Source organism: Branchiostoma belcheri, unplaced genomic scaffold (assembly GCF_001625305.1).
Source record: "Branchiostoma belcheri isolate BF01 breed outbred unplaced genomic scaffold, Haploidv18h27 scaffold6, whole genome shotgun sequence".
In the NCBI taxonomy this organism is placed as follows: Eukaryota; Metazoa; Chordata; class Leptocardii; order Amphioxiformes; family Branchiostomatidae; genus Branchiostoma; species Branchiostoma belcheri.
The window spans coordinates 2,111,056-2,138,806 of NW_017804242.1; the positions used below are offsets into that span (position 1 = coordinate 2,111,056).

General features: G+C 43.4%; 1 protein-coding gene across 1 annotated transcript in view; it reads right to left on the reverse strand.

Moving 5' to 3' along the window:
* The window catches only part of LOC109482637 (neuroendocrine convertase 1-like), a 29,377-nt gene extending 5,387 nt beyond the window's left edge, over window positions 1-23,990 (reverse strand). Inside the window, exons 1-11 of the mRNA XM_019785443.1 lie at window positions 23,537-23,990; window positions 9,653-9,757; window positions 8,566-8,697; window positions 8,017-8,163; window positions 7,519-7,595; window positions 6,625-6,713; window positions 3,350-3,522; window positions 1,957-2,169; window positions 1,301-1,401; window positions 644-871; window positions 175-329 (exon numbers count right to left, since the gene is read on the reverse strand). Coding sequence (XP_019641002.1) covers window positions 175-329; window positions 644-871; window positions 1,301-1,401; window positions 1,957-2,169; window positions 3,350-3,522; window positions 6,625-6,713; window positions 7,519-7,595; window positions 8,017-8,163; window positions 8,566-8,697; window positions 9,653-9,757; window positions 23,537-23,716 — 1,600 coding nt within the window. The 5' untranslated portion in view covers window positions 23,717-23,990. The remainder of the gene's footprint in view (window positions 1-174; window positions 330-643; window positions 872-1,300; window positions 1,402-1,956; window positions 2,170-3,349; window positions 3,523-6,624; window positions 6,714-7,518; window positions 7,596-8,016; window positions 8,164-8,565; window positions 8,698-9,652; window positions 9,758-23,536) is intronic.
* Between the last annotated feature and the right edge of the window lie 3,761 nt (window positions 23,991-27,751).

Genomic DNA, 27,751 nt, shown 5'->3' on the forward strand with positions numbered 1-27,751 from the left:
CATGTCATTTAAAATGGGAATGGCTATGTAAATTGGACCCACTCATAACTCTATGTTTTCAGCACCAAGGACAGGGAAATGTTTCTCGGGTTTATTTTGATACTCTGCCACCAAGGTCTTGATATACTTACTACAAGTCAAGATCATCGAGATCATGACATATCTTGTGCTCACCTGAGGGAGACGTCAGCACTATCCTCAGGTCTCCACGTCGGGTGTAGTCGATCGTCGTCTTGACCTGCACGTGCTCCAGAGCGCCCACGTGACTGTCGCCTTGGCAACCGTCCGTCTCCATCTCTATGTTGATCTCCTCACCATTTCCCAGGGTCCTTTTAGGCAGAACCAAAATGACTTCAGTGATAGCCAACTACTTATCAACGTTTACACATAGTCGACCCTTCTCCTGAATTTACAAAGCGATGAACTTGTATAGTAGATGGTGACCAGCCTCTCCGGCTCTATTCTGCTACAATGTAATCCAAAACCAATGGGTGTCTGCTACAGCATCAGTTACCATATGTACAGCCGTCTGGTTAAGGTCATTGGTCATATGCGCTTAGAGAAGATGAAACATAGCAAAAACAGTATGTTTTTCTTCTGCGCAGGTAAACATAAAAATAAGTAGATTTGGAGTAGTTCTTACCTCGGCTGGAAGTTCTCCAGTCTGACTTCACAGATGGTCTTCTCGGGTACAGTCTTCCACGTCAGAGCCATGTCCACCATGGCCTCGGCGTTCAGCAGGCCGAACCCGAACCGGGAGTTCACCCACAAGCCGGCGCCGTTCTGGAACCAGCCGGGGTTGCTGGACAGAGGGTCGTACTCTGATGTCCACACGATCAGGTGCTGGACGTCTCTCCACGTCAGGTCCGGGCTGGAACATAAATATGTTTTCATAAACATTGAAACGTGGATTTACGAATGGCAGTAAATGCTAGTTACGTCAGGTAATGTAATCCAATTGCAGTAGATAGAAGTCAAGTTCCGGTACTTTCATGTGCTGCCATTTTAAAGCCTAGTACTGTTAACAATGTAATTATTACCCGCTGACATTTACTACCACTTGGTAACTTCAACTTTTCGTGATCCCATCACACTTATAAAAAGAGTAGCTCAGTATAGGGTCCATCAAGGTGTCAAGTGGATCAAATCTTACAGTCTTTCGCAGCTTGTACTTGTTGTACAATGCTGGTATGTTAAACCTAAAGGCGGTTTACTGCAACAAGCAAAAGCTGCAATGATATTGGGCTTTCAAGTAGTATATTTCAGTTTGGTAAGATGGTAAGTGTCTAAAGGGGCTTACTTTGCTTCCAGAGCCAGCGCCAGCACGCCCGCAGCCAGCGGTGCCGCGGCAGATGTTCCCGTGTGGCTGTCCGTACACGCGTGGTGCAGGTCCGTGCTGCTCTGTACACGGGGAAACACACAACATAAGGTGTCACATATAGAAATACAAGAACCTAGTATTTACGTGCTTGGTGAAAATGAAAATGTATGTATTGACCTAATGAACAACGTTGTAGGTGGTTGAACGGTTTTGATGCTGTTCAAGCGGGCTATGACAAGCACGCCAACAGACCGAACTGCACCTTCGCGGAACTTCGTGGAAATTTTTCACGGCTTTCGTTGGATGTTTGGTCATCGTTGCGTCAGATGTTTGACCGGCCGTTGCAGACGATGTGTTTTCGACACACCATTTGGAAACGATGGGCGGGATGCCACCCTTGTTATACTCGAGTACGACCTTAAACGAGACGTTTTGTCGATGTGCTATGCACAATACATCACGGGTTTCGCGCAGACGCATTGCGTTATGCTGACGTGCCACCATAACAGAAGTAACCACCGATGATAAACTAAGGCAGCCATTTCCGTCACAAGCCAGCAGCTGAATTTCACAGTACACAGACACGACGATCGTAGACTACGCTATGTTGGTACATAGAGGAGGAGCTGGCTTACAATTTTCTGGTCCTTGTACTCTCCGCTGCTGTAGGCCGTGGCCAGGGTGGAGGCGCACTTCTCTCCGTACCACGGGGACCTGCCCTGCTGGGACGCGGAGCTGATGGAGACCGTGTAGATGGAGCTGGTGTAGCCGTCACAGTCGCAGTTGTCGCCGTTACTCCCGCCGTTACCGGACGCCCAGGCGAAGATGGACCCCCTACCGCCACGTCCCTGGTAAACATAGATAAACAATAAATAAATGAATGAATGAATGGATGGATGGATGGATGGATGGATGGATGGATGGATGGAATGATCGATGAATAAATGAATGAATTGCTTTATTGTACATCCATACCCATGTTTTGTGTTTGTTTATGTGCACTTTCCCAAAACCTGAATGCTAAGCAGAGAAAGCAGCATGTACTTGTTTTTACTCAAGTTTGTTGTTATGACTCGGCCGGGGACCAAACTCACGACCGTACCGTCCGAATGCAAGCGGATCACACCCACTTTGCCATCGCACCGGTATATGGCAAACAATTTTTTAGGTGAGATAAGAGACTGCAGACATGCACATTCACGTACTTGTGTGCTCGATGGCACGTTGCCCTCCTTTTGTAAATTGTGCGTGGTTACCATGTCACCACGGTTAACAAGAAAAACAACTAAAGAACAAAAAGTTCCAAGTACAATGGTAGAAAGGGCCTTAACAGCAAGATTGGAGTAAGATTGGTCATTACGACGCAATTAAATTCTAGCTGTCCATTAAGCCATAGTTGAAGAGACTCCTCCGTTGTATGGTTATCGCTGCATTGTGAAACGATTGCGTGCGAGACAATTACCTATATATATACGAAGATTCTATAGGAACGAAGAAGTTTTTGAGAAGGACATGTCTAGACAGTGAACCTGCTGCATTTGTATTTTGCTCCAAATGTAGACAACGTTTTAAAAAGGCTATTTATATATATTTATATAGGGGAGGGAGAGACAGACAGACAGAGAGAGGAAGGGAGAGAGAGCCCATATATATTGTCATAAGACTTCGTTTTGTTTGTTTTCCTTGTTTTCTAATGTTTTGATTATCTGATTTGTTATTATTTTGGCATTAATGTTTGTACTTTGTCTTATGTATAATAACTGAAGATTTGACTGGTGCAAAAGTTTGTCTTACTTTATCAATTATGCAGTTACCTGTAGTTCAGTTTTTGCTAACTTTATTTTCTTGTGTATCTGGTTTGATTTATGTTCGTCACTTTTGTTTTTCCTAAATAGATAGTACATGTTGTAAAAGTAATTTAGGAAATGATATACGAGTATTTGTAACTAATGTTTTTTTTATGTGCACACTGCAAATAAACAATTAACAAAACAAATAATAAACAAGTATTCGTGTATCCGTCCTGACCTCCCTGATCCCCTTCTCGAAAGCGGCCCTAGCGAGTTTCTCTGGCCCCTCCACGGTCTTGCCGTCGTCGTTAGGTCCCCAGGAGGCGCTGTAGATGTCCACGTGCTGGATGTTGAAGCCGATGGAGTTCGCCTCCACCGCGTCCGTCACCACCCCGTCCAGCATGCGCACTCCTGGAGATCAGAAAAGTAAGGACGTGTTAGCAAAGTTTCTACATAGTCTACGCGGCCAAATATGGCCTCCCGAACATCGCCAAACTCCCATCGACCATGGTTAGGAATGGGTCGGCTGTGGTTGTCTGGTGTTCAGCAAGGTCGGCTAATGTTCGGCTGCACCTTGTTTCAAGCTGGTGTGTTACGCCGAATACCGGCTATACCGATACAGATACAGATACAGAAAATGTTTAAAACATTCGGGAGTGAACGGGAGTTCGCCTCCAATGCGTCCATTACAACTCCGCTACAACAGGGCCAATAAAAGTTCTAGACGGGAACTATGCAGCTCCAGGTGTATTACTGATGGACGACTGCGGTGTTCTAGATGTCGGTTAGCTTGAAGAATGAAATCCACTCTACTATGTACAAAGTTTCTACGTAAGGAATAGCCCTGGCCTGATAGAGCCAACGCATACAAGAGCATTCTGATGGCAGACATAAAAAAAGGGACTAAGACCATTCCATTATACGGTCAGAAAGAAAACCTTGGATGGCGATTTGGTTTTTGATTTTGCGGTGCCAGATAGCTTTTCATTTCATGCATGGAAAAATTTATGTAGGCTTGGGCCGATAGTATGCTAGCAGATTGTCGGGTAAGCTATTTTCCTGCTATGTGAGATGAGTGTCCAGACCACTGCAACAGCAGAACACATGTGGATGACGATGATGATGAAAATATGCTGCACATTGTTCATAGCTATGTGACGGAATAGCCGATGGATGTTTTCGTCTGCATGATCCATCTGCAAATTCTCGTGAGCCGACCACAACCCCACCCACAAATCCACCCAATATAACGGCCCACTGGTTATTAAAGGTGTTTTGAAGATTGGTTTGAAGGAGAACAAAGCAAGATGTTATTACAGAATCAACCTTTTCTTTATCACAGGCTATCGGGCTCTGTATGCTGCCCACGACACCACCCACAGGTCCGCCCACAAACACACGGCTCAGAAAACATTAAAGACATCTAATGCAATTTTAGGGCAGCAAAAAAACATTCCAGATGATAAAATCTGTCTGAAGCGTTTCAAGTAGTCTCAAAACAAGAGGAATGCACTTTTTGGCACCACCAATTAATTACTAGAACCAGCCTGCGATACGAAACAATTGCAAGAAACGTTTTCTGTCGGCGACATCGCATATTTGCCTCACAGATGTCAGTATGCTATGGTAGGTTCAACTTAATGCATTTAAAAAAATAAAGAAAAACATTATTTTGAAAACAATTTTGCTGCCATAAAATTGCTTGGAGTGCCTTTAAATAATTGGAAAACTTCATAAAACACAAACGCTATAAAGGCACAAACTAGAATGACATCACGTCGCTACTTCAAGGGTCTCCTGCTAGGCCCACCTGGCACTTGACACGTTACTGTTTCCCTCATTAGATCGGGCATATGCTGACTCCAAACACTTCAATCTAATGACGTTACGATATTTTGAACGCCTGTTTGTAGTCAGAGGTCCTCCAGATGGGATAGGAGAAGGTGAAGGTGATCATATTTCATGTTGCGGCTGCACGCACGTCAAGATGTATATAACCCAAACTATGTATGTATACCATGTTAATTGGATAGCGCGCATATGAATGCCATGTCATTTGATATATTTTTACGCCATCTATTTACAACGATAATTGAATCCAGTCGTTGTGCAAATGTATGGGCTCGCCGGATGTGTCCCTAACATACAGAGTCTGTAAAAGCTGTTATGCGCAGGCTAACGAGAAAAGAACATTTTGTAAAAGGTCCCAGCTGTCTTCGTGTGACTCCTAGTTTTCAGAGGTCGCACGTGGAGAGAAGACGTCCACGTGACAGGCGATTCACGAGGCTAAACTGTCCTTCAAAATGTTCACATCTGAGCAGTTCTGCAGCAAGTATCCCATACTTTTACGATCCCTTAGCTATGCGACTAGCTGTTCGATATCAGTTCTGACTAAATCACGTCTAGTATTTCACTTGCAAGATTTGCAGGAAATCATCCATAATCCATGTTTGAAAGCGGGGGATGGTGCTGTGATTCAACAAAGATTGCCGCCGAAGTAAAATCCATGGTTTTTGGACATAGCCAGAGACGGCAGCAATCATGAAAAACCCTATTCTTGCAAACTTTCCAAAAAAAAAAAAAGAAGTACGAGTTAACGTAGCTGACGATGATGAGTAATCCAATTTTTTTCTACCCAAAAAAATATCTAAAAATTGGAAATTTGTTACAGGAACAGATTTGAAAGAGCACAGCAATCATACACCCAACAAAACTACATGATTCATCGTAACGGTGCAGTTTGACCATGAAAAGGCTTTACATTTGACGATCGTCACTGATTGCGCCATGAATTTATATCTTATATCAAACCATGCTATTCGTTGCCTGATTACCATTAAGGCAGACTTCACGAAGAAGACATGCATGTGTATACATTCATTTAACGCACAAAGAAGGCAAAACAAAGGCCTGAACTGTACATGTGCTCCCATTGGCTCGCCCCCGCACCTTGTAATCAACGCCACTTATCTGGTATCAATTCACGAGTGATTTCGAGTGCAAACCTTTCTGGACGTTACTTATGAGATCACTTTAATGTCAGGCGGTGTTCAGAAGCGATCCTGCTTTGGTAAATGCCAAACGTCTAGGACGGTTCGGTCTCCCGCGACGCCTACCCGAGACTTGCAGTGCCTTACCGATACTCAATCAAGTCTCTGGGTACAAAGCCTTGGCTGCCGCCCAGCTTTGCGACGGTTTAGCATAATCAAGACGAACTTTTCTCCAAGACACCTGAGAACTAGTGAGGATTTAGGGTGGGAGATGAAGCAGGAGCGATTGTACCAAAATTAGTCTGGTCTTACTAATCTTAGCAGCCGTTTGTACGGTTTCATATTCGCCTTAATGTTTTCAACCCACAAATAGCCACTGTACACATAGAACATCGACGTCGAGATCAAACCATAAAATGTGGCGTCAGTGCATGCTATGCTACAATTTGTTATGTGACAGCAGTGCAGCTTTTTTGTGTGGAATGCAGCAGAACCTGCAGCAGATATTTCGGGATTTTCTTACCTCCTATCCTTGCATTAAACGCTATTCCCACGCCGCACTGAGAGTTGTTGGCCGCCATAGCGATCTCCCCCGCACAGCGGGTCCCGTGCCTACCAACCAACATTAGCATAAACGTTAACATGTATCTTATATCTTTTAATGCTGTTTCCTACATGTGTCACGTTTCATGTAAGCATCCTGTATCAATCTCTGTGGAGACCGTCTTTCTCTGATTGCAGTCCCCCTATCCAAGGAAATAGGCCATAATCACGACACTGCTTTTGCATCTTTGTTTCGTCCAAGATTTACGACATCTTGTTAAAATCTGGAACATCTTGTTAAAATCTGGAACTTACGAACTTATGACAATCGTTAGTCATCATCATTGCACAATGTCAATGGAGACCCTTTAGTTTATCCCCATGGCAATGCCAATTATTGTAACCAAAGTTGCGCCGCAACCTGAGCTCTTTCCTGTATAAAAATGGGTCTCGGGAGGGATAAGCACATCGCATTGTGCTTCAGTAGATGACCTTTGCGAACACCAACCGTATGAAGTGTTGATGTTATAGTGTTATAGTACTATGAAAAGTGACGGCAAATCTTGGTTTATGTAAGCACCTGAAGTGGTGCTGTTCTTGTATAACGGCTGGAGTAAGTGCTTACAAAAATAAAGTTCATTGACACACAACGTCAACTTGGAAAAACTGCAATCTTTGATTTCGTTTTTAAATGGAGTAGAATTTTGGTGACTTAGTCCCATATCTATGCAGTTTGATTACTCACAATGCTTGAATGTACATGCAGGCAGGCAAGCACAGAAAAAGTTGAATGAATATATGACAATCTAGGTACTTAAAACATGTCTTTCTGGTGATATGAAACTGTCGACAATAAATGTTGGTAGACACTTACTTGTTTTCATTCGTTTCTTCATATCTTGGCTGGGGGTCGTCATCGTTGTCATTGAAGTCATAGCTAGCGTCAGGATCCTGTAACATAAACGATATATGGCATTGAGACATTGTGATATAATTTTACACGACAACGTAACTTGGAATGACAATGTAACACAATTCAGGTATCATCCTGAGAGGATTACTTTGAGGTTAGACTCAGGACTGGAATGGTGCCCAAGGTACGCCAAGGTAACAGAATGGGATCTTCCACATCATCGTAGGATTTTCATACTGTAGAATTTTCAAGAAGGCTGTGACAGACCCAACCGCTGACAAGGATCTAAGACAAGTCTAGAACACATGTACGACTATACCAAGATCATCGTACCACGAGCGCACGACGTACATGCATGTGATCTCATCATCATCTGGTCGTGAGAGTTTCACGGATGGTCGTGATCTAATCTAATTAAATGCCAACGTATTCATTGTTTGTGCAATAGTTGAAACTTACATAGTTGTCCTTGAGGTCTGGATGGTCCTTTTCAATCCCGTCGTCCAACACGGCCACCACCACTCCTTTTCCCGTGATGCCTTTTCTCCAGACCGGAAGTACGTGCAGATCTAGTTTGGGCAGGTTCGTCGAAGTTCTGGTGTCGTGCTGGCAGTAAAACGAGAAACTATACGTTTTATTCTCCGTTAAGAATGTTTTGATTGACATCAAAACACACAACGAAGTATGATACTTTCAAAAACCTTCCTATGTTGAAGAAACAATGGTAGAAATAATGAGAAATTTGTCATATGATGTCAGTCTTACTGGCGGTTTATCACAAAAGGAACATGGCACATACAATATTTGAGTTGATTGTAAATGTCATAGCAAAATGATGAATCACTGGAATGCAAGGTTCTTTATTCACAACCACTTGAATATTGTAGGCTTTTATTAAGCAAACGGTTGTGAATAGAGAACGATACCATTCATTTGCTCACCAACTTGATTCAAATTACGCGGCAATAATGGTCATTGTTCGACAAGAGCAGCAGTTTATTGACCTACCAGATACCACTGTTTGTCCCAGTAAGGGTCGATGAAGGTCAGGGGTGCGGGGTTGTCTGATTGCCGGGGTTGTTGGGGGATGGGTCCTCTTTTACTCCGATCCCGTCCCACCTGTTGTGCCACCCATTGTATCTGTGAACATCCGTGAAAAACGTAGTTCAATATTCATGCACGGGTCATACGCATCCACCAGTGAGCGATGTGTGAGAGCTGCAGATTCAGTTACTACGACGTCGGAGGCTAGGGCGAGGTGTTTAGTCTTATGATTGTATCTGTCTCAGCACTAACATTGTAAGGTGGTTTCAATGCTATTTTACCAAACCTAGTGGATTTTTTCTCATTAGATGCACGTGCACAATAAGTACATGATGTAGAATTACTTTTTCATGGCCCATACGAGACCTACTACTTGAAGATATATATGCACGTGTACGGACAATAACATGTTCATAGATCCCAAGAACGCATGGCAGATGTCAATGAGAGAGGGGAAAAGTATAAAGTTTTTTTCTAACATCTACTTTCAACACCACCTACTCGGTCACAATGGAAACTGTATGTTTTACCGGTCACGTGGCTAGGTAGGCACGTGTATCATAGCATATCGTCAGCCCCTTACGTCAAGGCCTACACATGATGTACAGGTACACATTGTGCTATCTATTTCACAGACGTCAATGCTATTTATACTGTCCACATTCATCTGAAGTAACAGATCACACGCCATTTGGAGCTTCGACACACGCTGCGTTTCATATTGTAGTAGACTACCATGCGTTAAAATCCATGGGGGCTACCTGATTACTTGCCAGCCAATTATAGTTTCTTGCTACTGAAGAAACCTTCCTAGAATTCTATTGTCGTGTTGCAACATGTTTTCTAAGGAACCACATTCACATCTTCTCAACCTCCATTCAGCACACTACAAGATGACAGATCTGTGAGAAGTGCTCGTTGGCTGTGAAGCCTCTGAAGCAGTCATTAAAGTAAAGATCTTCTACAACACAATTGCCCATACATCTTTTAGCTATTGTAGCACCGTCTTGTGCGTGTGCGTTTTGTGAGAATGTGTTTTGTTGTTGCTCACCCTTTTATCGTCTCCGAGCCTCTTGGTGTGATGGTGTGCTTCTCTGCGGGACCGGTGAGGCACGTCTTTGTGACGGAAGAGGTAGTGGTCCTCCAGGTTCCCTATCTGCACAGGTGGAGAGAGAGAAAGAGCAGTGGTATTAGCTAGGTGTTAGACTTTCCTTTGATTTCCTTGTTAATTTCTCTATACATTGTGAAGTTTATGAGGAGCCGGCCTGGTAGAGAAACTAGGTTTCTGTTGTCGACTCCTCACCGATCCCCTGCTCTTTGTTTCTTGAATTTGAAATCTGGGAGGACAAATAAATGAATAAATATGTCAAATGCATCAACGTCCTACCAGCCTGGCTGTCATAGGATGTAGTGATACTTCATTGATGATCCGTAATACATACATCATTTATTTGAGGGGGGGTCTGTATTCAGCTGGCAACCTTGTAAGAGGCTTATGTATTCTGCGAATTCCTTACCTCAAAAGATGGATTCTACTTAAAGCCGATCAAAAATTTTGATGAGGTCATGTAATTTTCTACCAGATTCTGCTCTTCTGCTTTTCCAAACGTAACATACCGCGCTGATACAAATTATATATTCACCAACCGCCTTCCATGGTCCTTCCTATACCATTCCTGGGTTATACAATGTCCCCGAAGAAAAGAATACGAGACAGAGTGTCCTCATTTATTTCATGATCGAGGATTACATAAGATAATAGTTCATTTTGTACCAGAGGAAGTGGGAGATGCAGAAGTCAACGCAGTTGGAAGCAGCGTACATCAACCCTGGTTCCCAGGATATAAGTTGTTCAGCTCCTGCGAGATTCATATGCTTCCCTGCCGGGTTATGGACCTTGACTAAAGAAACGGGCCTGCAGGGCCGCGATACTCTGGCACCCTGGACAGTGTGCGTCTGAGTCATCTGACTCTGACTATGAATACGCCAACAACGGAAATGGTCAAAAATGAATATAGACAAAGCTATTTGGTCTATCGAGATTTTTTTTCTTTTATTTTGACTTGCTAGGTAGTGACGTTTTCTAGAAAATACCATTTGGCCATACTTAGACTTACGTTTAAATGCTAAATCGTGACATGTGGCGCATCCCCCGTCTGAAGGCATGGCCCGCAAGACGGACAAAGTGTGGAAACTGTCCTGACGGGGCTATCACTCTTAAACCAACTCGCCGGAAATCTCCCGCGGCGTATACTTAACAAAATCGATAATGGAGTCAGATCGGCTTTAAGAACGGCAGTTAGCAAAAAATCACCATTCCGCCAGGAAATATGGACTAATCGTACGAGGTAGTTGTTTTTTCTATGTACTTTCTAATTGGACACCTTCTTGGTCTGCTCGCTCGTTATGGTACTTTCAGATATTTTCCCAATGACCACACCATCTGCATTCATGGTGGTTGATAGGGCCTAACGACGTTTTCTCTGTCGCTAATTGGCCTCTCAGGCCTTCGCGTTTGCTGGATGTTTCTTGAAAGGAGAGGGCGTCGCTCTTCCTTTGTTGGCCTTAAAAGCCCGTCGCTTCCCCCAATGACATTATTGTACAGAGTTGCAATCAATCGGGGCTTTACTTTCGGTTGCTGTTTGAGAAGGAAAAAACCTCTCCCTGCCCATTTGGGCCGGTTTAAATGGCTCGGAAAATAGGCCCTGTGAATCGATCCCGGGTGTGCGCGGTTGACCTTTACAAGCGTCTGAATGCACAGGGCTTACTAAATAGGGGCTATTATATTTAACGGTTTGATATAGATGGGTCATTTGCATCTACCCATTGGAGAATGTTGATTGCAATCGATGATTTAGTACACACAGCGTATTGGATTCATATTCGGTAAAACCTGGAACTTGCAGCTGTCAGCAAAAGTTTTTGTTATTAAATTCAGTTTTGACATAATGATTTCACACTGTACTATCGTTAACTGTTTGAAACTAGAGGGGAGGAGGGCTGTATATTCTAAATTTGTCAGTATAATATGTTCCTGGATCGTAAGGGTTTTTGTACCGTCTAGCATGATAGTTTAGTTTTTTACGTGGTCGTTTTGATGTTCCGCATCTTTAAGAAAATAATTAAAGACTTTCCGCTTTGAGATTTTAAATGATCCCATTGACGTTTGCTGCGCGAAGCTCCCCTGGGAGTACTGACGTACAGAACACCCACATGGACACTCCTCTGGTTACTGTTCTTAAAAAAACTCCGTATAAGGCATTGTCGTAACTTCTTTGTTATTTTTCCAAGTACTGACGTTTGTGTGACGTGTGTTCGTTGTTGACCTATTTGCATATGAATGACCCTTAATGTACAACAATAGTCCAGGGTACAACGTATGCCAAAAACAAGAACTATAACGTTGTACCCATGTTGGACAATTGTTGTGTAATAAAGTTCAAAAACGATGTTAAAACCACCTGTGTAACTTTTGTGGGGAAAAATCTAACTACTTTTGTCACTTTTTACTGTCTCACTGATATACTGAAATCTGGAGACCTGGTTCCCATGTCCGGGCAATGCCCTCAATTTGCCGCCAGCTGTGACGAGGATTGAATGGTTTACTGTCTCCGGTATAAGGTTTGATCTTCTGAATCTGGTCTTAGTTGCCTTAAAACGTGATCTTTGTCATCGAAGAGTAATAGATAACTGTTATCTGAGAAGGAAGGACTACAAGGATCCAACCAACCAAAATCTGCCAGAAACAATGAGAAGTCGTAGACATCATCCCTCCATGAAATAGCTTGTTATTTTGTAATCTTTTGGTGTATTTCAATAGAGATATTATGAGTCAAACTTTGTTTTTATCAGCAGAATGATTTGTGGTGGCACTTTGTATTTTATCAAGCTGTCATGTGCAGGCGTTTACTGTCTTGTTACCATGGTTTGTTTACTTTGATGGCCAGCAGGTCATTTGCCTTAGCCTGGGTACCATCCCCAGTAGTATATTTGCAAACTCTATAACTGTTATAGAGTTTGCGAATATACTACTGGGGATGGTACCCAGGCTACACTTGCCTGTACATGTAGGTCAATGACCAGGCAAATGACCTGCAGACCAGACAAACAAGATTTATTTTCCTGCAGACTGTCTAGGGGTAAAAATAGATAGGGCTGCCTGGGTCTGACCTACCAGCTGGAGGTATAAACAAAAACACTCTGTCCCAACTTTTGGGTCAAACAGACCATCCTATTATGAAGTAGGGGTGAAAAAGTGAAAATCCTTTTAAATTAAGCAATAAAAATATGCGACAACCTGCTAATGCACTCCAAAACACAAAGAGACTCAACAACTACCCACATACCAAAAATCATACCAAACCATCCCCCAGATTTTCCAAACATTCAACACAAAAAGTCCAACATTAAACATTTTGTAAATATCAAACGCAAACAGCTAGGGGACCCAAATTTAAACCACTAAACCATGGTAATAACAACTACATGCTACCTTAATATCGCACAAACAGTCCATAACGCGAAAACAACAGAATAAAAAAATTAAACTGCAGTACCAAGGTCAATCACCAGGGGCTCAAAGTCAACCTACACAATCTCCAAGGCCCCATCCATCAATCTGCCAAATATCGTACAGTTCCTTCTCACCGATCTTCAGATATCAGACCAAACATGAAACGGAGTAAAAACAGTACCCCCATTTTCATGGAGGGTAATTACCAGTCGTTGTAGTAGTTTCAGTTTTGTTAGGCATCAGCTGATTACCGACAACTGTAACCTTACGGTCCTTAGATTGCCTCATCAGGTTGTGAAATCAATTCAACATTGTTGTCACCATACGACAACTTTCATCTTTCTTTATGCTGATGTGGTGATCACGACAAATGTTGGGACAAGGAAAAAGTTCAATTTTCCCTGTTGAAGGCGGCAGTTCAGCCACCAAATCTTCGGTTGAAAGGAAAATAAGAAAACTACGTTGACCCTCATCTGACGCAGACGTGGGCACATCTGACATCTCTAAGCATAAAAAAAGGTGTGGAAAGCTGTAACAACTTTTCAAAAACGTTGAACTTTGCTCAAGCTTAAGAGAACAGCCCTCTGAAATTTGTCTTGACTCGCGCCATTTCGGCACCTTGGCGTCAACTGCCAAGTGCAGTCGTCTCACCAGGATGCCCTCAGGACACGGTAAATCCGGGTACATTACCCACTGCCGTGGCATCAGCTGCCGAGGCGCAAACACGGTCTACTCGTGCTGTTTATTTTGCGTCCTGTTAATGGACAGAGGAGACTGTTTTGTGATGGTTTCTCCATCGCTACGGTGTAAAGATTTTATTTATACATGTATCGGGATTTGCCACATTTGTGGTAGCATTGGTGTAACGAGTGACTATCCGGAGACCATATAGTAAGGTTTGAACCACTTACACCGGGATGGACCCCGACTAATTTTGATGTGTGGTGGGTTCTTTAACATTCTTGAGGTGTGGCTCTCACGAAACACGGGACCTCCAGCTTAACGTCCCATCCGACAGAACGTCCCTAACCGAAACTAGGTACTCATTTATACCCGGGTCAAGTAAAGAATTAGGTATAAAGTCCCCAAGGACACTGATGACACAACAGTGGGACCGAACCCCGAGATTCGAACCCATATCCTCTAAATTCAAGGCCTCCACACTCGGATGAGAAAGACCTCAAACTGTTTATCGCGCGACGCTCTTCATATATTGCACACGCTGAGTCCTAGTAGTTTACTCAACTCATAGTATCGTTTGCCCGTGGCTTTAGATCGGCAAACAGTCTACCGTTTAGGAGGCTTTATGGAGAGGCCTTGGTTGAAACAGGAGTTAGGTACGGCATTACGCACTTATACAGTCTGGCGGAAATGACTAGGAGAAACGCTGGGTATACCAGGCGTACTGTGCAACACTGTACGCTTTTTTAATCATTGCAGCCTATTGATATAAAATGCAATACTGTATAAGAGCTAGTAAACAGTATTGTGTTCAATAGTGTCTGTTGTAGCATTTTTAAGCATCAGCTGTGAATTAAATGCAATTCAGTGCTACCCCTACTGCAGTATTCAACATCTTGAACACAACGTTATTGGGAATCCTCTTCTTTTGAAACCAAGAGCTGAAGAAAACGACGATTGGTTTACTTTTGGAGTATGTTGGCATCATCTTCTATCCAGACATGACATCAGTGTTCACGATCTAGAGGGAGATTCTCAGAAGGGGCCTAGAAAATAAGAAACGGAGCCCGCCCTGTATCAAACGAGCAGCATCAACCGATGAAACAGGCGAGTTAATGTCATTAGCCCGGAGCATTTCCACGAAGCACTTCTTACAGATGCTCAATGGCCATATACGGCCTCATCCCTGCGGCATCATCATCATCATCAATGACGGTCACTAACCCGAAAGCCTTACCCGCTTCAAAGTACGAGTTTAGTCATTCCTACTTTCCCAGCAGAGGCTTAGGCTTCCTAGAGGTTTAGGCTTCGGTGTTTTAGGCCTTTTTATCGGGATTTGCATTTTGTACCAGTATCTTTATTACGCCAGCCCAACGGTTACTGTCTTGCCAAATTTAACTGTATTGCCGCCACTGATCTGCTTAGAGATTAAATCGCCCCAAGTTTTTAGAGAATTCAAGTCACGAGTTAAGCCAATAACAGGAGAAGCCACGCTTAAGGGTGGTGCTTTGAGCATCTAATTCTACCCGGCAGGTGCAGAGAGCGCTTGTAAAGAACTAAGCGGCGTTTGAAAGATCCAATTTGAACATAAATATTACATCAAAGAACCTGTTACATCAGGAGGAGATACCCGTGTAGGAGGAGTAACCTGGTGTCAAAGTCCCCGGCTCCGTACTCGGACGTCAAAGTTGAAAGTGAAAGAAAAGCCAGGGAAAGTCAAGAGGATGCGACCTTGGTTCTTAGAATGCCTGCACAACTGGAATCCTAGAAGACGTTCTGTCTACCGTGTAGATCGTACTCCTCAGCAGAGTAATTAAGCTGTATTGATGTCACTTGCAGTGCTGGCGTGCGGAATATGTTTTTTATCTAATGCTTAATTGCCGTGTTATAGTTGTATTATATCATATTACATTATGTTGCATCTTTATGTACATCACGAGATCTCTAAACTATCGTACAGCGACCATTGCAATAAATAAATTTATCTGGCCCTTGACGTCATAATTGGAATATGATGCAAGAAGATGTAAATGTATGATTTAAAAAATAACAAAACACGTAAAACGCTTTAAAAAAAGCTTTTTATCTAATAGTAAGCTTACGTATGAGATTCGTTGAGTGATCAGTCTGTCAAATATTTGGTTCCTCAGCGGACCTCTAATGCAAAGATGTTATCGGTTCCGTACGTACAATCCTATACGTTCTACGCACTACTGCGTTCAAAAAAAGACGTAAGTTAAGGACTAGCGCCTGGAGACGCAAGCATTTTCATTCATGCGTTGTTCTGTATTCAAATACGTGTTATTAGCCTTACCGGACACCGAATTCAACATGCGGGTTTTTCATTAATAGGCTGCCTCAGAGGGCTCGCTCCCGAGCGGGGTTTGAAAAGGCGCCACAAAATGTCTCAGATGGGATGAAAGGAGTCTGATAACAGGGTTACGGATGCAATTAGCTTTAGAGGGTGGTGGTATAATTGAACGTATGTATCGAGGTAATTGCTCACTCTATGTAGCATTCCGAATATACCATGGTCTCCACAGGAGTTCTGAACCACTGACTGAGTTTCAAGCTAAGAAAGATCGGGAAGGTGGTAAAAAAAGGCTATTCTGTACAAGGGAGTTAGTGGAATTACATATAGGGTGGCGATATGATTGCACACACTAGCTATTGAAGAAGACCACAATTATGGAAAAGAGTAACGGTCCATCCCGGTGTATAAAGTAGTTCAAACTTTACAGTTTGGTCATCTTGGAAAGGCGATAATCACCTGTAACGTCAATCCTTTCACACATGTGGTAAATCTCAGTAAACACCCCATCCAGCCATCCAAACGGGTAGATCGAATGGTTTGTCGACTAGAGATGATAATAGGAGAACGATGTCGTATTTCTTAGCTCCAGGACGCGTGTTAAGCGCCTGGTGTTTGTAGTATTTTACACCGTTGTTTGCCTGGGACTCAGGCCTGCCTCCTGGTGCCTGGACACCTCGCGAGATGTGACATCCACGGTGTTTGTTTGAATCCATGTGTATTCATGACATGAGAAGCTCAAATCGGCCTGCAGGCCGCTATTCATTGAGCGTGAGAGCTAGGGCGGCACACCATTCGTACATGTGGAGATCACTAGAAATGCGGGCCACCTGCGCAGACCGTTCTAGCGTACTGTAGTTCTAGCGGACGTCGTTTGTTTCTACGTTGCGGGGGTTTCTTTTCAATCGGGGGAGAGCTGTGCCGTACCGGCGGGAGAGTGTTGTAACGAGAACCGTGCTTTACCCAGAACCAATGCACAGTCCGCACGGTTCTGGATAGTCCCCGCGTACCCAAAACCTAGGGGTACGCGTACCTAAAACCTAGGGGTACGCGTGGGGTACTATCAGGCTTCATAGGTGTCTGAAAAGCTGCCAAATAGTCTGAGATAATATGTCAGGGGAGTTTGTCCGCTAAAAGGGTACAGTTTAAACTTCTATCTGTCTATCAGGCCAGTTTCTACTCTTTCCAGCCACTCTTAGGGCCCTGAAATCTGGCAAATCTACTTTCTTGCATAAGCGGAGACTCTCCAAAAGTGCGCCTGATCCTAACCTTAACCCATTCAGCATAGAACTAGACAGGGCAGGCACAGCACTGGATACAGTAGAGGACTAGGCGACCGATACAGTCCTATCCATGAGAAGAAGTCGCCGCAAATCGGCACTCATAGAAACAAGGGAGGGCCGCATGAAATGTCTGCTCAAGAGGCTAGCTCGTGACGTGCTGTCTTCCATTCACGTAAATACGTTTGACAATTAGCACCCGCACCATTAGTCAGCCGGAAATGACGTTAAGCGGACAGTTCCACGTCAGTACCAGTCAAGTAGCGCCCGTTGGCAAACACACCAGAAGTAATGACGCAATTACAGTTTTGAGGGGACCCGGCATGTGGCCGTTCTATGCGGGAAATTGTAGGTCTATTCTGGTGAGTATTTTTCTAATGAGAATCTAAAGGCAAATATTTTGGTGGCTAAAACACAGTATGCAATAGGCAAGACAGTATCCATTTGCCACCCGTATGGCTGGTGTAAGAAGATACCGGTACAAAAAAGAAGGCCTGAAAAAAACGTTTAAAACACGTCAAACATAAGGCGAAGCCTAAATTTCTGCTTGGAGAGTATGTACATGCAATTACTAACTTACTTATTACCAAATAAGGCAACAGATACTCATGTAGCAGGAAATGGAAGACAGGAAATTGAGATAGCCTTTTCTGTCCATTGACCTAACTTCCTGTCAGTGTCCCTGACATACCTAGCATGAGGAAGTAACTACGGGCAACGCAAGCAAACACACGAACAAACACGCTGAAGGCGAAACATCCGTACACGTAAAATGAGAAAAAAACAACGATCTCTAACCAGAACATGCTGCTATGAGATCAAACACACACCACTTGTTCCTGACATGGAAAGCTATCTGCCACAAAAAAAATCAGAACCATAGGACAAAAGATATAGAACGAGAAGTTCTCCTGCAGTACCAAGGTCAGCCACCAGGAGGCCCACAGTTGACATTCCTAAGACATGCCTACATATCAAATATCATTTAAATCCATTAAGGCCTTCTTAAGTTATATTGACCACGAATACGCGGAAACACATACACACACACACACACACACACAGACGCACACACACACACACAAACACGCGCATGCACACACACATACACACGCGCGCGTAGTGGTGGTAATGAAGCAAAACAGTGAAATGTCTCCGGTTTGCCTGTTTGCGCAAGTTGGAGCCGGTAGAAGAACTCTTCCTGGATACACAGGCCTCCTCCTACCCATGGCCAGCTCACGGTGCGACTCAACAGTCACTTCCGGTTCAACATACGCTAAATGGGTCGAGAACAGTAGGGGCGTTTTTCCATGAATTTCGAAACGCTCCTCACTAAAAAAGGAATGGAATCGCTAAATAAGCTTGTAACACCCAATTTGCTGTGTTGTTATTTGTTTTGATATTTACCTTGTATTTTGTATGTCAGTTTTGTCCACCAATATGTTTGGTACTCTTATACCGTTCAATAAAGAAATAGTCTCACGATCACAGTGTGCGTGAGTGATGTGTTGCTCCGATTGACATTTCTCTTTGAGGAGCCTGCGCAGCTCTAATTCGGTTACACGGTTGATATTTAATCTCCGTTACGTCCGCAGACGTGATGCCTGGATACCTGACGTCACGGCGACCCGGTTTGTTTGTCCCGTCCGGTTGTCGTTCCGCCATGTTGGAGTATTTATAATCCGCAGCGCAAACATCATCAATAATACAAAAAACCTGTAAGGGCTGTAAGTGTAATATTGTGTCTACTTGCAACGAGCTTAAGCGTAAGACAACAAGGTTTATAGTCTCATGCCCCATTACTTTAATTTTCTTTGAACTGCCGACCAAACATAAGCTAAGGTTAGAGAGCTAGTACAGGGTTATTTCTAACGATTTTAGATGCTCTCGAATGGAACGATGTATACTGAAAGGTAGTGAATGCTACCTAAAACGCAAGACCGTTTTCAAAAGCTATCCAGTTACCTGAGTAACTGTTACATAGGTATTCTTTACACTTGTTTTGAACTTCCCTGTGCCACGCCTCGCGGTTCTCAGTCCTACCATATGGTGGCCTCCTCGCCTGGTACAGACGAACTAACGGAAACAAAACGTAGCGCTCAGATATGGAGACCGACCTTGTCCCAACTAACCATCAGAACTTCCCGATTGTCGAAGGTTAACCTCGAAGATGATCACCTTGGAGCCAACATTCTTCTTCTGGTGTGGCATATCTTTTAAGAATGTCTATTGACACCGTCCTCATTCTTCGTATGCATATCATGTTTTTACATAACAGGCTTTTTAAAACAGTAGCCACAATCTCCCCCGAGCTGTCACAATCTAGAAGACCTCCAGAATTATATTTCTACTGAAACCACTTATCATGAAAAACAAGGGACTATTCATTATCCATTGCCTCCAAAGAAGATGTGACCCCCACCCCAAGTAATGTATGTAGAAACATCAGATGGATCTATAGAATAGATATTTTTGTAAACCCTTTGACGTTATTGTGTACGAGTGTTCCTTTCAATTAGCCTTCGGCATAAGTTTACAATATTTTATATGTTTAATGGGACCAGAGCAAACACAAAGTACGTCAGAAAAAAAACACAACGTTGTATCTGTGCTTAAAACCGAACCAGGATCAGACAAGGTTTCGGATAGTCCACGCGCATCCAGAACACGTGTCTGCGGCAAATCTACCTTCTTGGATACGCGGAGAGTATCCAGAACCGTGCCTGATCCTAACCCTTCCCCATTCAGGCATAGAACTAGATAGGCACGGTTCTGGATACAGTATATGAGACCACCCCCACTCATATTTCCGCAAACGCACAAAGTAACTTTGCGGTGGAGATAGGCCGCGGTACAAGGCCAATGTCGCGCCGGCTAATCTCACTTGACCCTGGTGAAAGATAAAGGACGACCCCTTTTCATGATCACTGTCAATGTCAGAAGCAAGTAGTGTCACCGTGAACATATTAGATTGTAGACTGTAATGTCAACACAGATTCCCGCAGTACAAAATGTAAGGTTTGTCTGTGAACAATTTTTGGGAATGGCAAGTTGAACGTTCTTCACTTGTATTCACAACCGCCTGTTTAACGCATTGCTAGCAGTAACGCCTAGTTTCAATGCACTGTCAACTAAGCTCTCTGATAGCGACAGATTGTGTAACACAGGCTAACCAAAAATTGATAATCATATCCTTTCACAATTTGATATCTGCTTTGCTTTAATGACATTTATTTGGGTATAAAAAAACTCTTCTTGTATTATACCCAGGTCTCATCTAAATGTCGCTGTCAGCTTACATTTCTACTGGAGTCAGGTTGCAGAGTTGGAGTGCTTCTAAAATAGATCGAGCGTAGGCTCACTACAATTGATCACGTAAGGTTTAAGTGAGGTTATGTGGAGTAGACAACGCTAATTCTATTCTGTGTACAGCCGAAATAAAACTGATTGTCTTCAATCGGACACACGAGTCACATCTCTACATGGTATGCATGTTAAAGGCACACAAAGCGATTTCAGAGCAATCAAACTTGATTTTCAAAGTCAATATTTGCTGGTCATTCTTTGTAGTAAGTTCGATCAACCCATCACATAGCATACTGATATCTGTGAGGCCGATGTGGCTGGCGGAAAACTGTTTCTTGTTCCGTAGCATAGGCTGGTTACTGGCGGTAAAAGGATTACAAAAAATAAAAGAATTCCGCACGTAGCTTGGTTTGCAAACGCTTCAAGTATGAAATGATGACAAAAAATGCTACAAAATGGCAGTTAATGTCAATATCAGACAGATTTCCTTGTTCAGAATATTTTTTCTTTCGGTGAAGGTTAGACATCTAGGTAATAAGATACGCCAAAATATAGTTACTCAAGCAACGGGATATGATTTTGGAACCGGTCAGACGTTTCAGGTAGCATCCACTACCTTTCATCAGTGACACTGTGTCATTCTGTGACACCCTGAAATTGCATTGGACGCCTTCAATACATCTTTGCAAAATCTCTCTCTACAGGCAGTTTTCCGAGAATCCTTTTATCGTCTCTCATTTTACCGACGGGCGGGAGCGTTGCATAAATGATATTTTGACAGCTGCTACGAACACTGCACAGGATGCAGACACCTCTGCTATAGGAACACTGCATGTCAAATCATCTACATGCCTTCAGTCAGTAGAGGAACAAAACCACAAGTATATATTGGGACAATGCAATTGCAAACCATGCTACAACATGCCTCTGTTATATAGCGAAAAAGCATCTATTGCAATCTGCATTGTGCATTTTATTTGCATGGTTTACTTTGTATATCTAGAATAGGTCCAAAAGACCAAGACAATGCAAGAATTTCAATTATGAATGAATAACCTGCATTCCAAAAATCACAATATCATCTATTTTTCGTCGTTATGTAATGGCTCTATCAAGTGCATACACATCATCCGATTTCCCAGAAAACGATGTTGTCTGCCGAATCAACTTCGCTGCTGGAGGAAAGGCTTCAGAAGTGTAAATGTCCCGTGTTACAACTGTCACCGACGTACAATTTATTACTTGACGCACGGATTAAGTCAGTTTAAAGGTGGCAATTTCGGCGGGCGCGATTTTGGCCGAGGGGTCTTGAGTGCCACATAACATTGATTACTGTCCTTTGATGCTTCTCCGTGCAGGAACTGTTACGTGGCGGAAAGCGGCGCGGCTGGTGTCGGACCTGTTAGTGCGCGCCACGGGGCTTTTATCGTCAGACTGGCAACGTTTCTACCAGCGAGGGTTTTCAAGGACAGTGAATGTATCGTCTCCGAGCAGGGGTTTAGACTTCGGCTTATTGTTTTTCACTTGTCTTGAGGCGTTTTTATCGGGCTTTCTTTTTTGTGCGGGTATCTTTTTTGCCAGTTAAACGGAGGCGTATTGGATCATATTGCTATGCCAATTTGATACTGTCTTGCAGCCACCATGGAGTTAGAAGGAGAGCAGCCACCAAAAGATCTGCTTGGAGATTACAGTGAATGGGAGGTGCAGTGGGATGCAGCAAAGACAGCAAGCGCTAAGCAGATACTAGACATTGAGGCGGAATTGAAAAATCAACGTTTTCTGGCCTTGTTGTCCCGGTGTTTTTCCTTAACAAGAAACCATGATGAAAACATTTTTATCAACAACCAACTGACAGAAAATGTTTTGATTTTCCATTTGAGAAATTGCTTGGAGATTAGTGTAGATAAGCTACTGACTCGCGTACCGTTTGCTTTTGTAACGGTCGTATCAGAAGAGGGCCAGATACAAATGAATGTTTGCAAAAAATAATACAAATCTACAGAACGTTCGCTTATACATGTAAGTAAGTGATCATTAATCCACAGATTATACACGTGTCTCTTTTAGGTCTCTATATCTACTGTTCATAATTTCCCCCCTGACATCATTATCAAGGCCTGATCGTGAAATAAGAGCCGCGTGTCTTTGCAACGTGCGATAAATTGAAAATCGCCTTGAAACTGAAAGGCCAGTACAAGTGGCTGACTTCCACTTAGCTATCTCCGCAAGTCCGCTTTGGAAAAACACTTCATAAGGGAGAGTAAAACGGACAGCAGATATCCGTCTTTGAGCGTGTTTCTCTCTGATTTTATACATCGGCAATGAGAAAAAAAAGAAAATCTCCATCCTTATCTTTGGATGAATTTTCAGAAGAAAAAGATAAATGCTGCAAAATGCGATATCGGCATTGAAACAAAATACCGGCATGAGCCAAGGCAACAGCGAGTGATATATGGGGCCACGAGTGCTGTTTAAACATGTGGGTTGTACCCGTGCGAAATTAATCTATACCCGGAGATCTCAAATTTTCTGACGGTAGATGGCAGACGCTTTATTTGCAGTGCAAGTCAAACGGTCAGATCTCTTTGCATAGCCGAGTCGTTGACAGAATATTTAACTATAAAGAAATACATCATTAGGTGGCCAGTCTGACTCATGTGATAGTGGGTCGTTTATCTTACTTCACACACTTTTTATAACAATATGGCAGGAATGAAATACTCAAAAGAATATTACCTAAACTCCAACACACACTTACGTAAGCCTATACAAGTGGTTTGAATCATTTTAGGGTTGCAGGACAATTCTCCAAGCAGCAAAACGAGAAGAAAGCAGCAGGTTTACCTGTCCCAAGTTGACGAAGTCATGGTCCAGGGCCAACAGATCGGCTACGTCGGGCCCTCCGTGGATTTCCACCGCCCAGGTGTTGGTGTAGTGGCCGGTTTGGTCCTCTCCCTCCTCCGCAAGTCCGTAGGAGGAGCACGCCACGATCAGAAGGACCAGCCAGGCAGAGAAACGTCCCATGTTCCGCGCCAGATGGAGAGAAAAAGTCGTCCCGGCTTTCTTTCTGTTGACTGCTCAAACTGAAGGCGCTAGCAGTCGGAAACGTGAAAATCAGATAAAGTCCTCATGTAGAATATAAGTAAAGCAGTTTGCACGGGTCCGTGAGAAACTATGTGTAACTAGCAGCTGTACTGTTCCCCTGCGGTTGGTGTTTGCCTTACAGTATTGCCTAACTCGGACGGAACGATCGCACGCTGTCGCGCTTATCTTTACATTGGAGGCACGGCCCCATAGACCAGTCATTTAATTGCCTGATAGGCTTCCGAGCGTCCTTCCCACAGGGCCCCGTAACTCCGGTGACGTAGGAGGCGGCTCAGGGGCTTTTGTCAATGTTTTACGTCGCCGTCATTTGCTGTGGCAAGCGGAGGCTACAACATCTGCCGTGTATAAGGCGGAGCTGTGGGTTCTCCCACTCTCGCTAGGCTTATAAGGCGACGGAAGTATATGTTATGCAGAAAACTATCAAACCGGACGTATATACACAAAGCACGTGCGTAATTCGTGATACCAAAGTTATCAATGTTATTAATAATTGCCTGAAGGTTGACAAACTGGATTCCATTATTTCTTATTACTAATGGTAACGGCTTTAGTAATTTACTTGTGTTTACCCTGTTTGCATTACCTTGTGTTTATCATTTACGTATGTTAACTTATGTTTAAATTCCTTGATCTGTACGTGGTATTTCTTGGTATTTCATACGTTTTTTCCAATAAGTCATTCTGCCCAACATCATATTTCTTGCTCCGTATTAATGTTTGCGTGAATGGCATTCACTACTGTTTAGACTATACACATGTAGACTTGTGTTTGTGTCAGAAATTAAAACAGGATGTTTCCCTAACATTGGCCTGCTACCGGTGCCTGCAGAACAAATAATGAATATTTGCCCTTCAAATATAGGAACAGTATCTACTTAATATGGTAGCAGGTGAGGACGAACACACCCACTCGTACAACTTCACAGGTTGGCATTATTTTTACCTACGCGGGGAAGTAATAATGAATTCGGTCGTGTTCATGTGTTCACAGCTAACTCATGGTGGGTTTGACGGATTTCTTACATGTAGACTTTCGGTATATGATCGGTTTTTGGGTTCCTTTTTTTTTCTTTGTACTTGCAATTGTATTTTTAGGAATTAAAATAAAATAATTTGACACCCCCGTGCAATATATGGTTACTGTTAACATAGCTGTTATTGTGATGTTTGAAATTGTCAGCAGGTGTTGTGAACATTATGTACTATATACTTCCCGGAAGTTTGGAGCTTCCCTCAGATTTCTAGTTTTCTCTCTCGTTTCTGGACATCAAATGAATACGCCTACGTTTGTTTTGCATAACCGGTACACCGCCTTCAGGAATAACAGCAGTTTTGCACATTAGGTAATGGTATAAGCTATGTTGGACGACCGGACTTTTAGCTTTAGCCCATTCTCACCGGGATGAAAAACCCTAGTGTAGCACTCTTTTCGATAGGTATGAAGTGGTAACGATGATATCCATGTATTGATGATACAGATTTTGCATAACGGTTTGATGATACAGATTTTGCATAACGGTTTGATGATACAGATTTTGCATAACGGGTAAACCGCCTTTAGGAGTAGCACACTAGTTCTGTGTAATATATACAGTAGTAGGTACTGCAAAAGACCGGACTGTAAGGTTTTATCCACTCCATGCCCGTAGCCAGGGGGGGTTCGGAAGAACCCCCCCCCCCACAAGCCTCAAAGGTCCACTATTTGGGCCACTTTTTATGTAAAGGTCCACTTTTTGGTCCACATTTTATGTAAAGGTCCTCTTTTTGGTCCACATTTTATGTAAAGGTCCAAGATTTTTCTTTAAAAGATGGACTGGAATCGTAGAAAAACTGCTCCCTTTGTCATTGAATAAAAATCTATCTCTGATTTTTTCTTGGAAATCCTCTCAAAAATGCACGAAATGCCATTTTAGAAAGTTCATTTTTCAAAATTTCCCGGGGGAGCATGCCCCCGGACCCCCCTAGGAACCTCGCGCCTTCGGCGCTCGCCTCACGCCTACGGCGCTCGAGGTCCACTCTAGCAGTCGGAAGAACCCCCCCATTCAAAATCCTGGCTACGGGCATGCACTCACACCAGGATGGACGTCTACTGGCCTACTCTTGACTTTTCAATAAGTATTCTCGGGGCCCATAACGTATGATACGATGATACAGATTTTGGTTATGGAAACGACTTGAGGAAGTGACTCAGGAAGCGACGTGACGTGTCTGACGGTGGAAGTACGCACGTCGCGCGGTCTCGCTTCTGATGTGATATTCAGATGTGCCCGCCCGGCTAAACGTATTTGCACCTATGTGATGAAACTAATCTGGGACAATGCGTTACGCACTTTGATGTGTAAGTCATTGAGCAGGCCAGTGGTAGTTTCGGCCTTCGGTCTGGGAATGAAATTAAACAGAATCATCGAACCCGGCTCAATGAGCCTGTATGTACTGTAAGCCTCTGTCACACATTTGGCCTACCGAACACTGCCGAACTCTACCCCCACCCCCACCACCTCCGCCACCCCAACATGGTTAAGAGTAGGTCGGGAACGTTAACAAGATCGCCAGCCGAATGTTACAAAAATGTTTCAAACGTTCCCGTGTGGACGGGAGGTTCGGCCATGGTTGGCTGGTGTTCGGGAGCTAGGCCAGCAATGTTTAGAGTGTATGGGCGTACATTTGCTCAAATTCGATTCGATTCGTATTGAAAGGTAGGCGTGGTGTAAATCCGGTCACACTGCTCCCGAACTGCAGCCGATCCTGGTTGGCTGATGTTCGGGGCTAGGTCTGGGGAAGTCGAAGGTCTTGAATGTGTGACAGGGGGCTGTTCATGGCTGTCTTCTCTGTTACGACTAGTGGATCATGGCAGAAAAGCTTAACTCTTCTTTGAGTTCATTGACCTAAATTGGTTCGAGGGCCGTCCATTCCATTCCTTTCCTTTTTTTTTTACTTTCATCTTCAATTGGTAATTGCGACCAGTTCCATAACCGAAGGCGTTTTGATGGGTTCCAAATGATTCAAAGATACTTTGATATTTGGTAAGTCCGTTAGATGACATAACACATGAAGATTAGACATCCAGATATTGAGATACACAAGGAAATTGGTACTTAAGAAACGTTTCAAGCAGCCTCAACTACTTTTCGTCAGTCGTTTATCCAATCCTTTGAGTAACTAAGTGTATTTGCGTGTGAATTTCTCACGTTCATAAAATGTCTTTCCTACCAATATCCAATATAGATCCTATATATCCTATAGCCCATGTAAATGTACTTTTTGAAGACAATGTTTTTCTTTGTAGATATAGAAAGATTATATCATCATATAGATCTCTTGTCACGTATGGGGCCTTTCTTGAGCAACAAGAGTCGGTAGGATCCGTCTGAAGCGGACCAACTGACGTGACCGGACGGCGCGTGACGTAACAGGACGTGACACGCACGACGTCGCTGCGTGACCAGTGGAAACGCCCTGTACGAGTACCTGTACCTGACAACACAAAGGAACGTAACGACGTGGGGTCGTGTGGCGTAGCGGCAGAGCGCGCGACTCGGAACCGAGAGGTCCCGGTTTCGAGTCCTGACATGCCACCAAGGCACTTTACACGACTTTCCTCACTTCGCTCAGGTGAAAATGAGTATTGTATTGTCATGTATTTGTTAGCCTGTGTTGGTGGCGGCATTAATATAAGTTGAAAAAAACTTGAGTGTGCCGTCACTACGTCTGATGATTACATGTTGGAAAAAAAAAACGTAACGACGTCCTGGTCCGACGGGAAACCATCATCGGCCTCCTACCGTCTGGGTAGACAGTTTCGGTTTATTCATTTTACCAGAAGGTGACACTCAGGTCACTTGACCTGTTTTTAGGTAGTTCTGGGACAGTAAAACTATACAATCAATACAGAAAATAATACACAATACTTACAATACATGTATAAAATTTAAAATTCAATCATATAACATTACG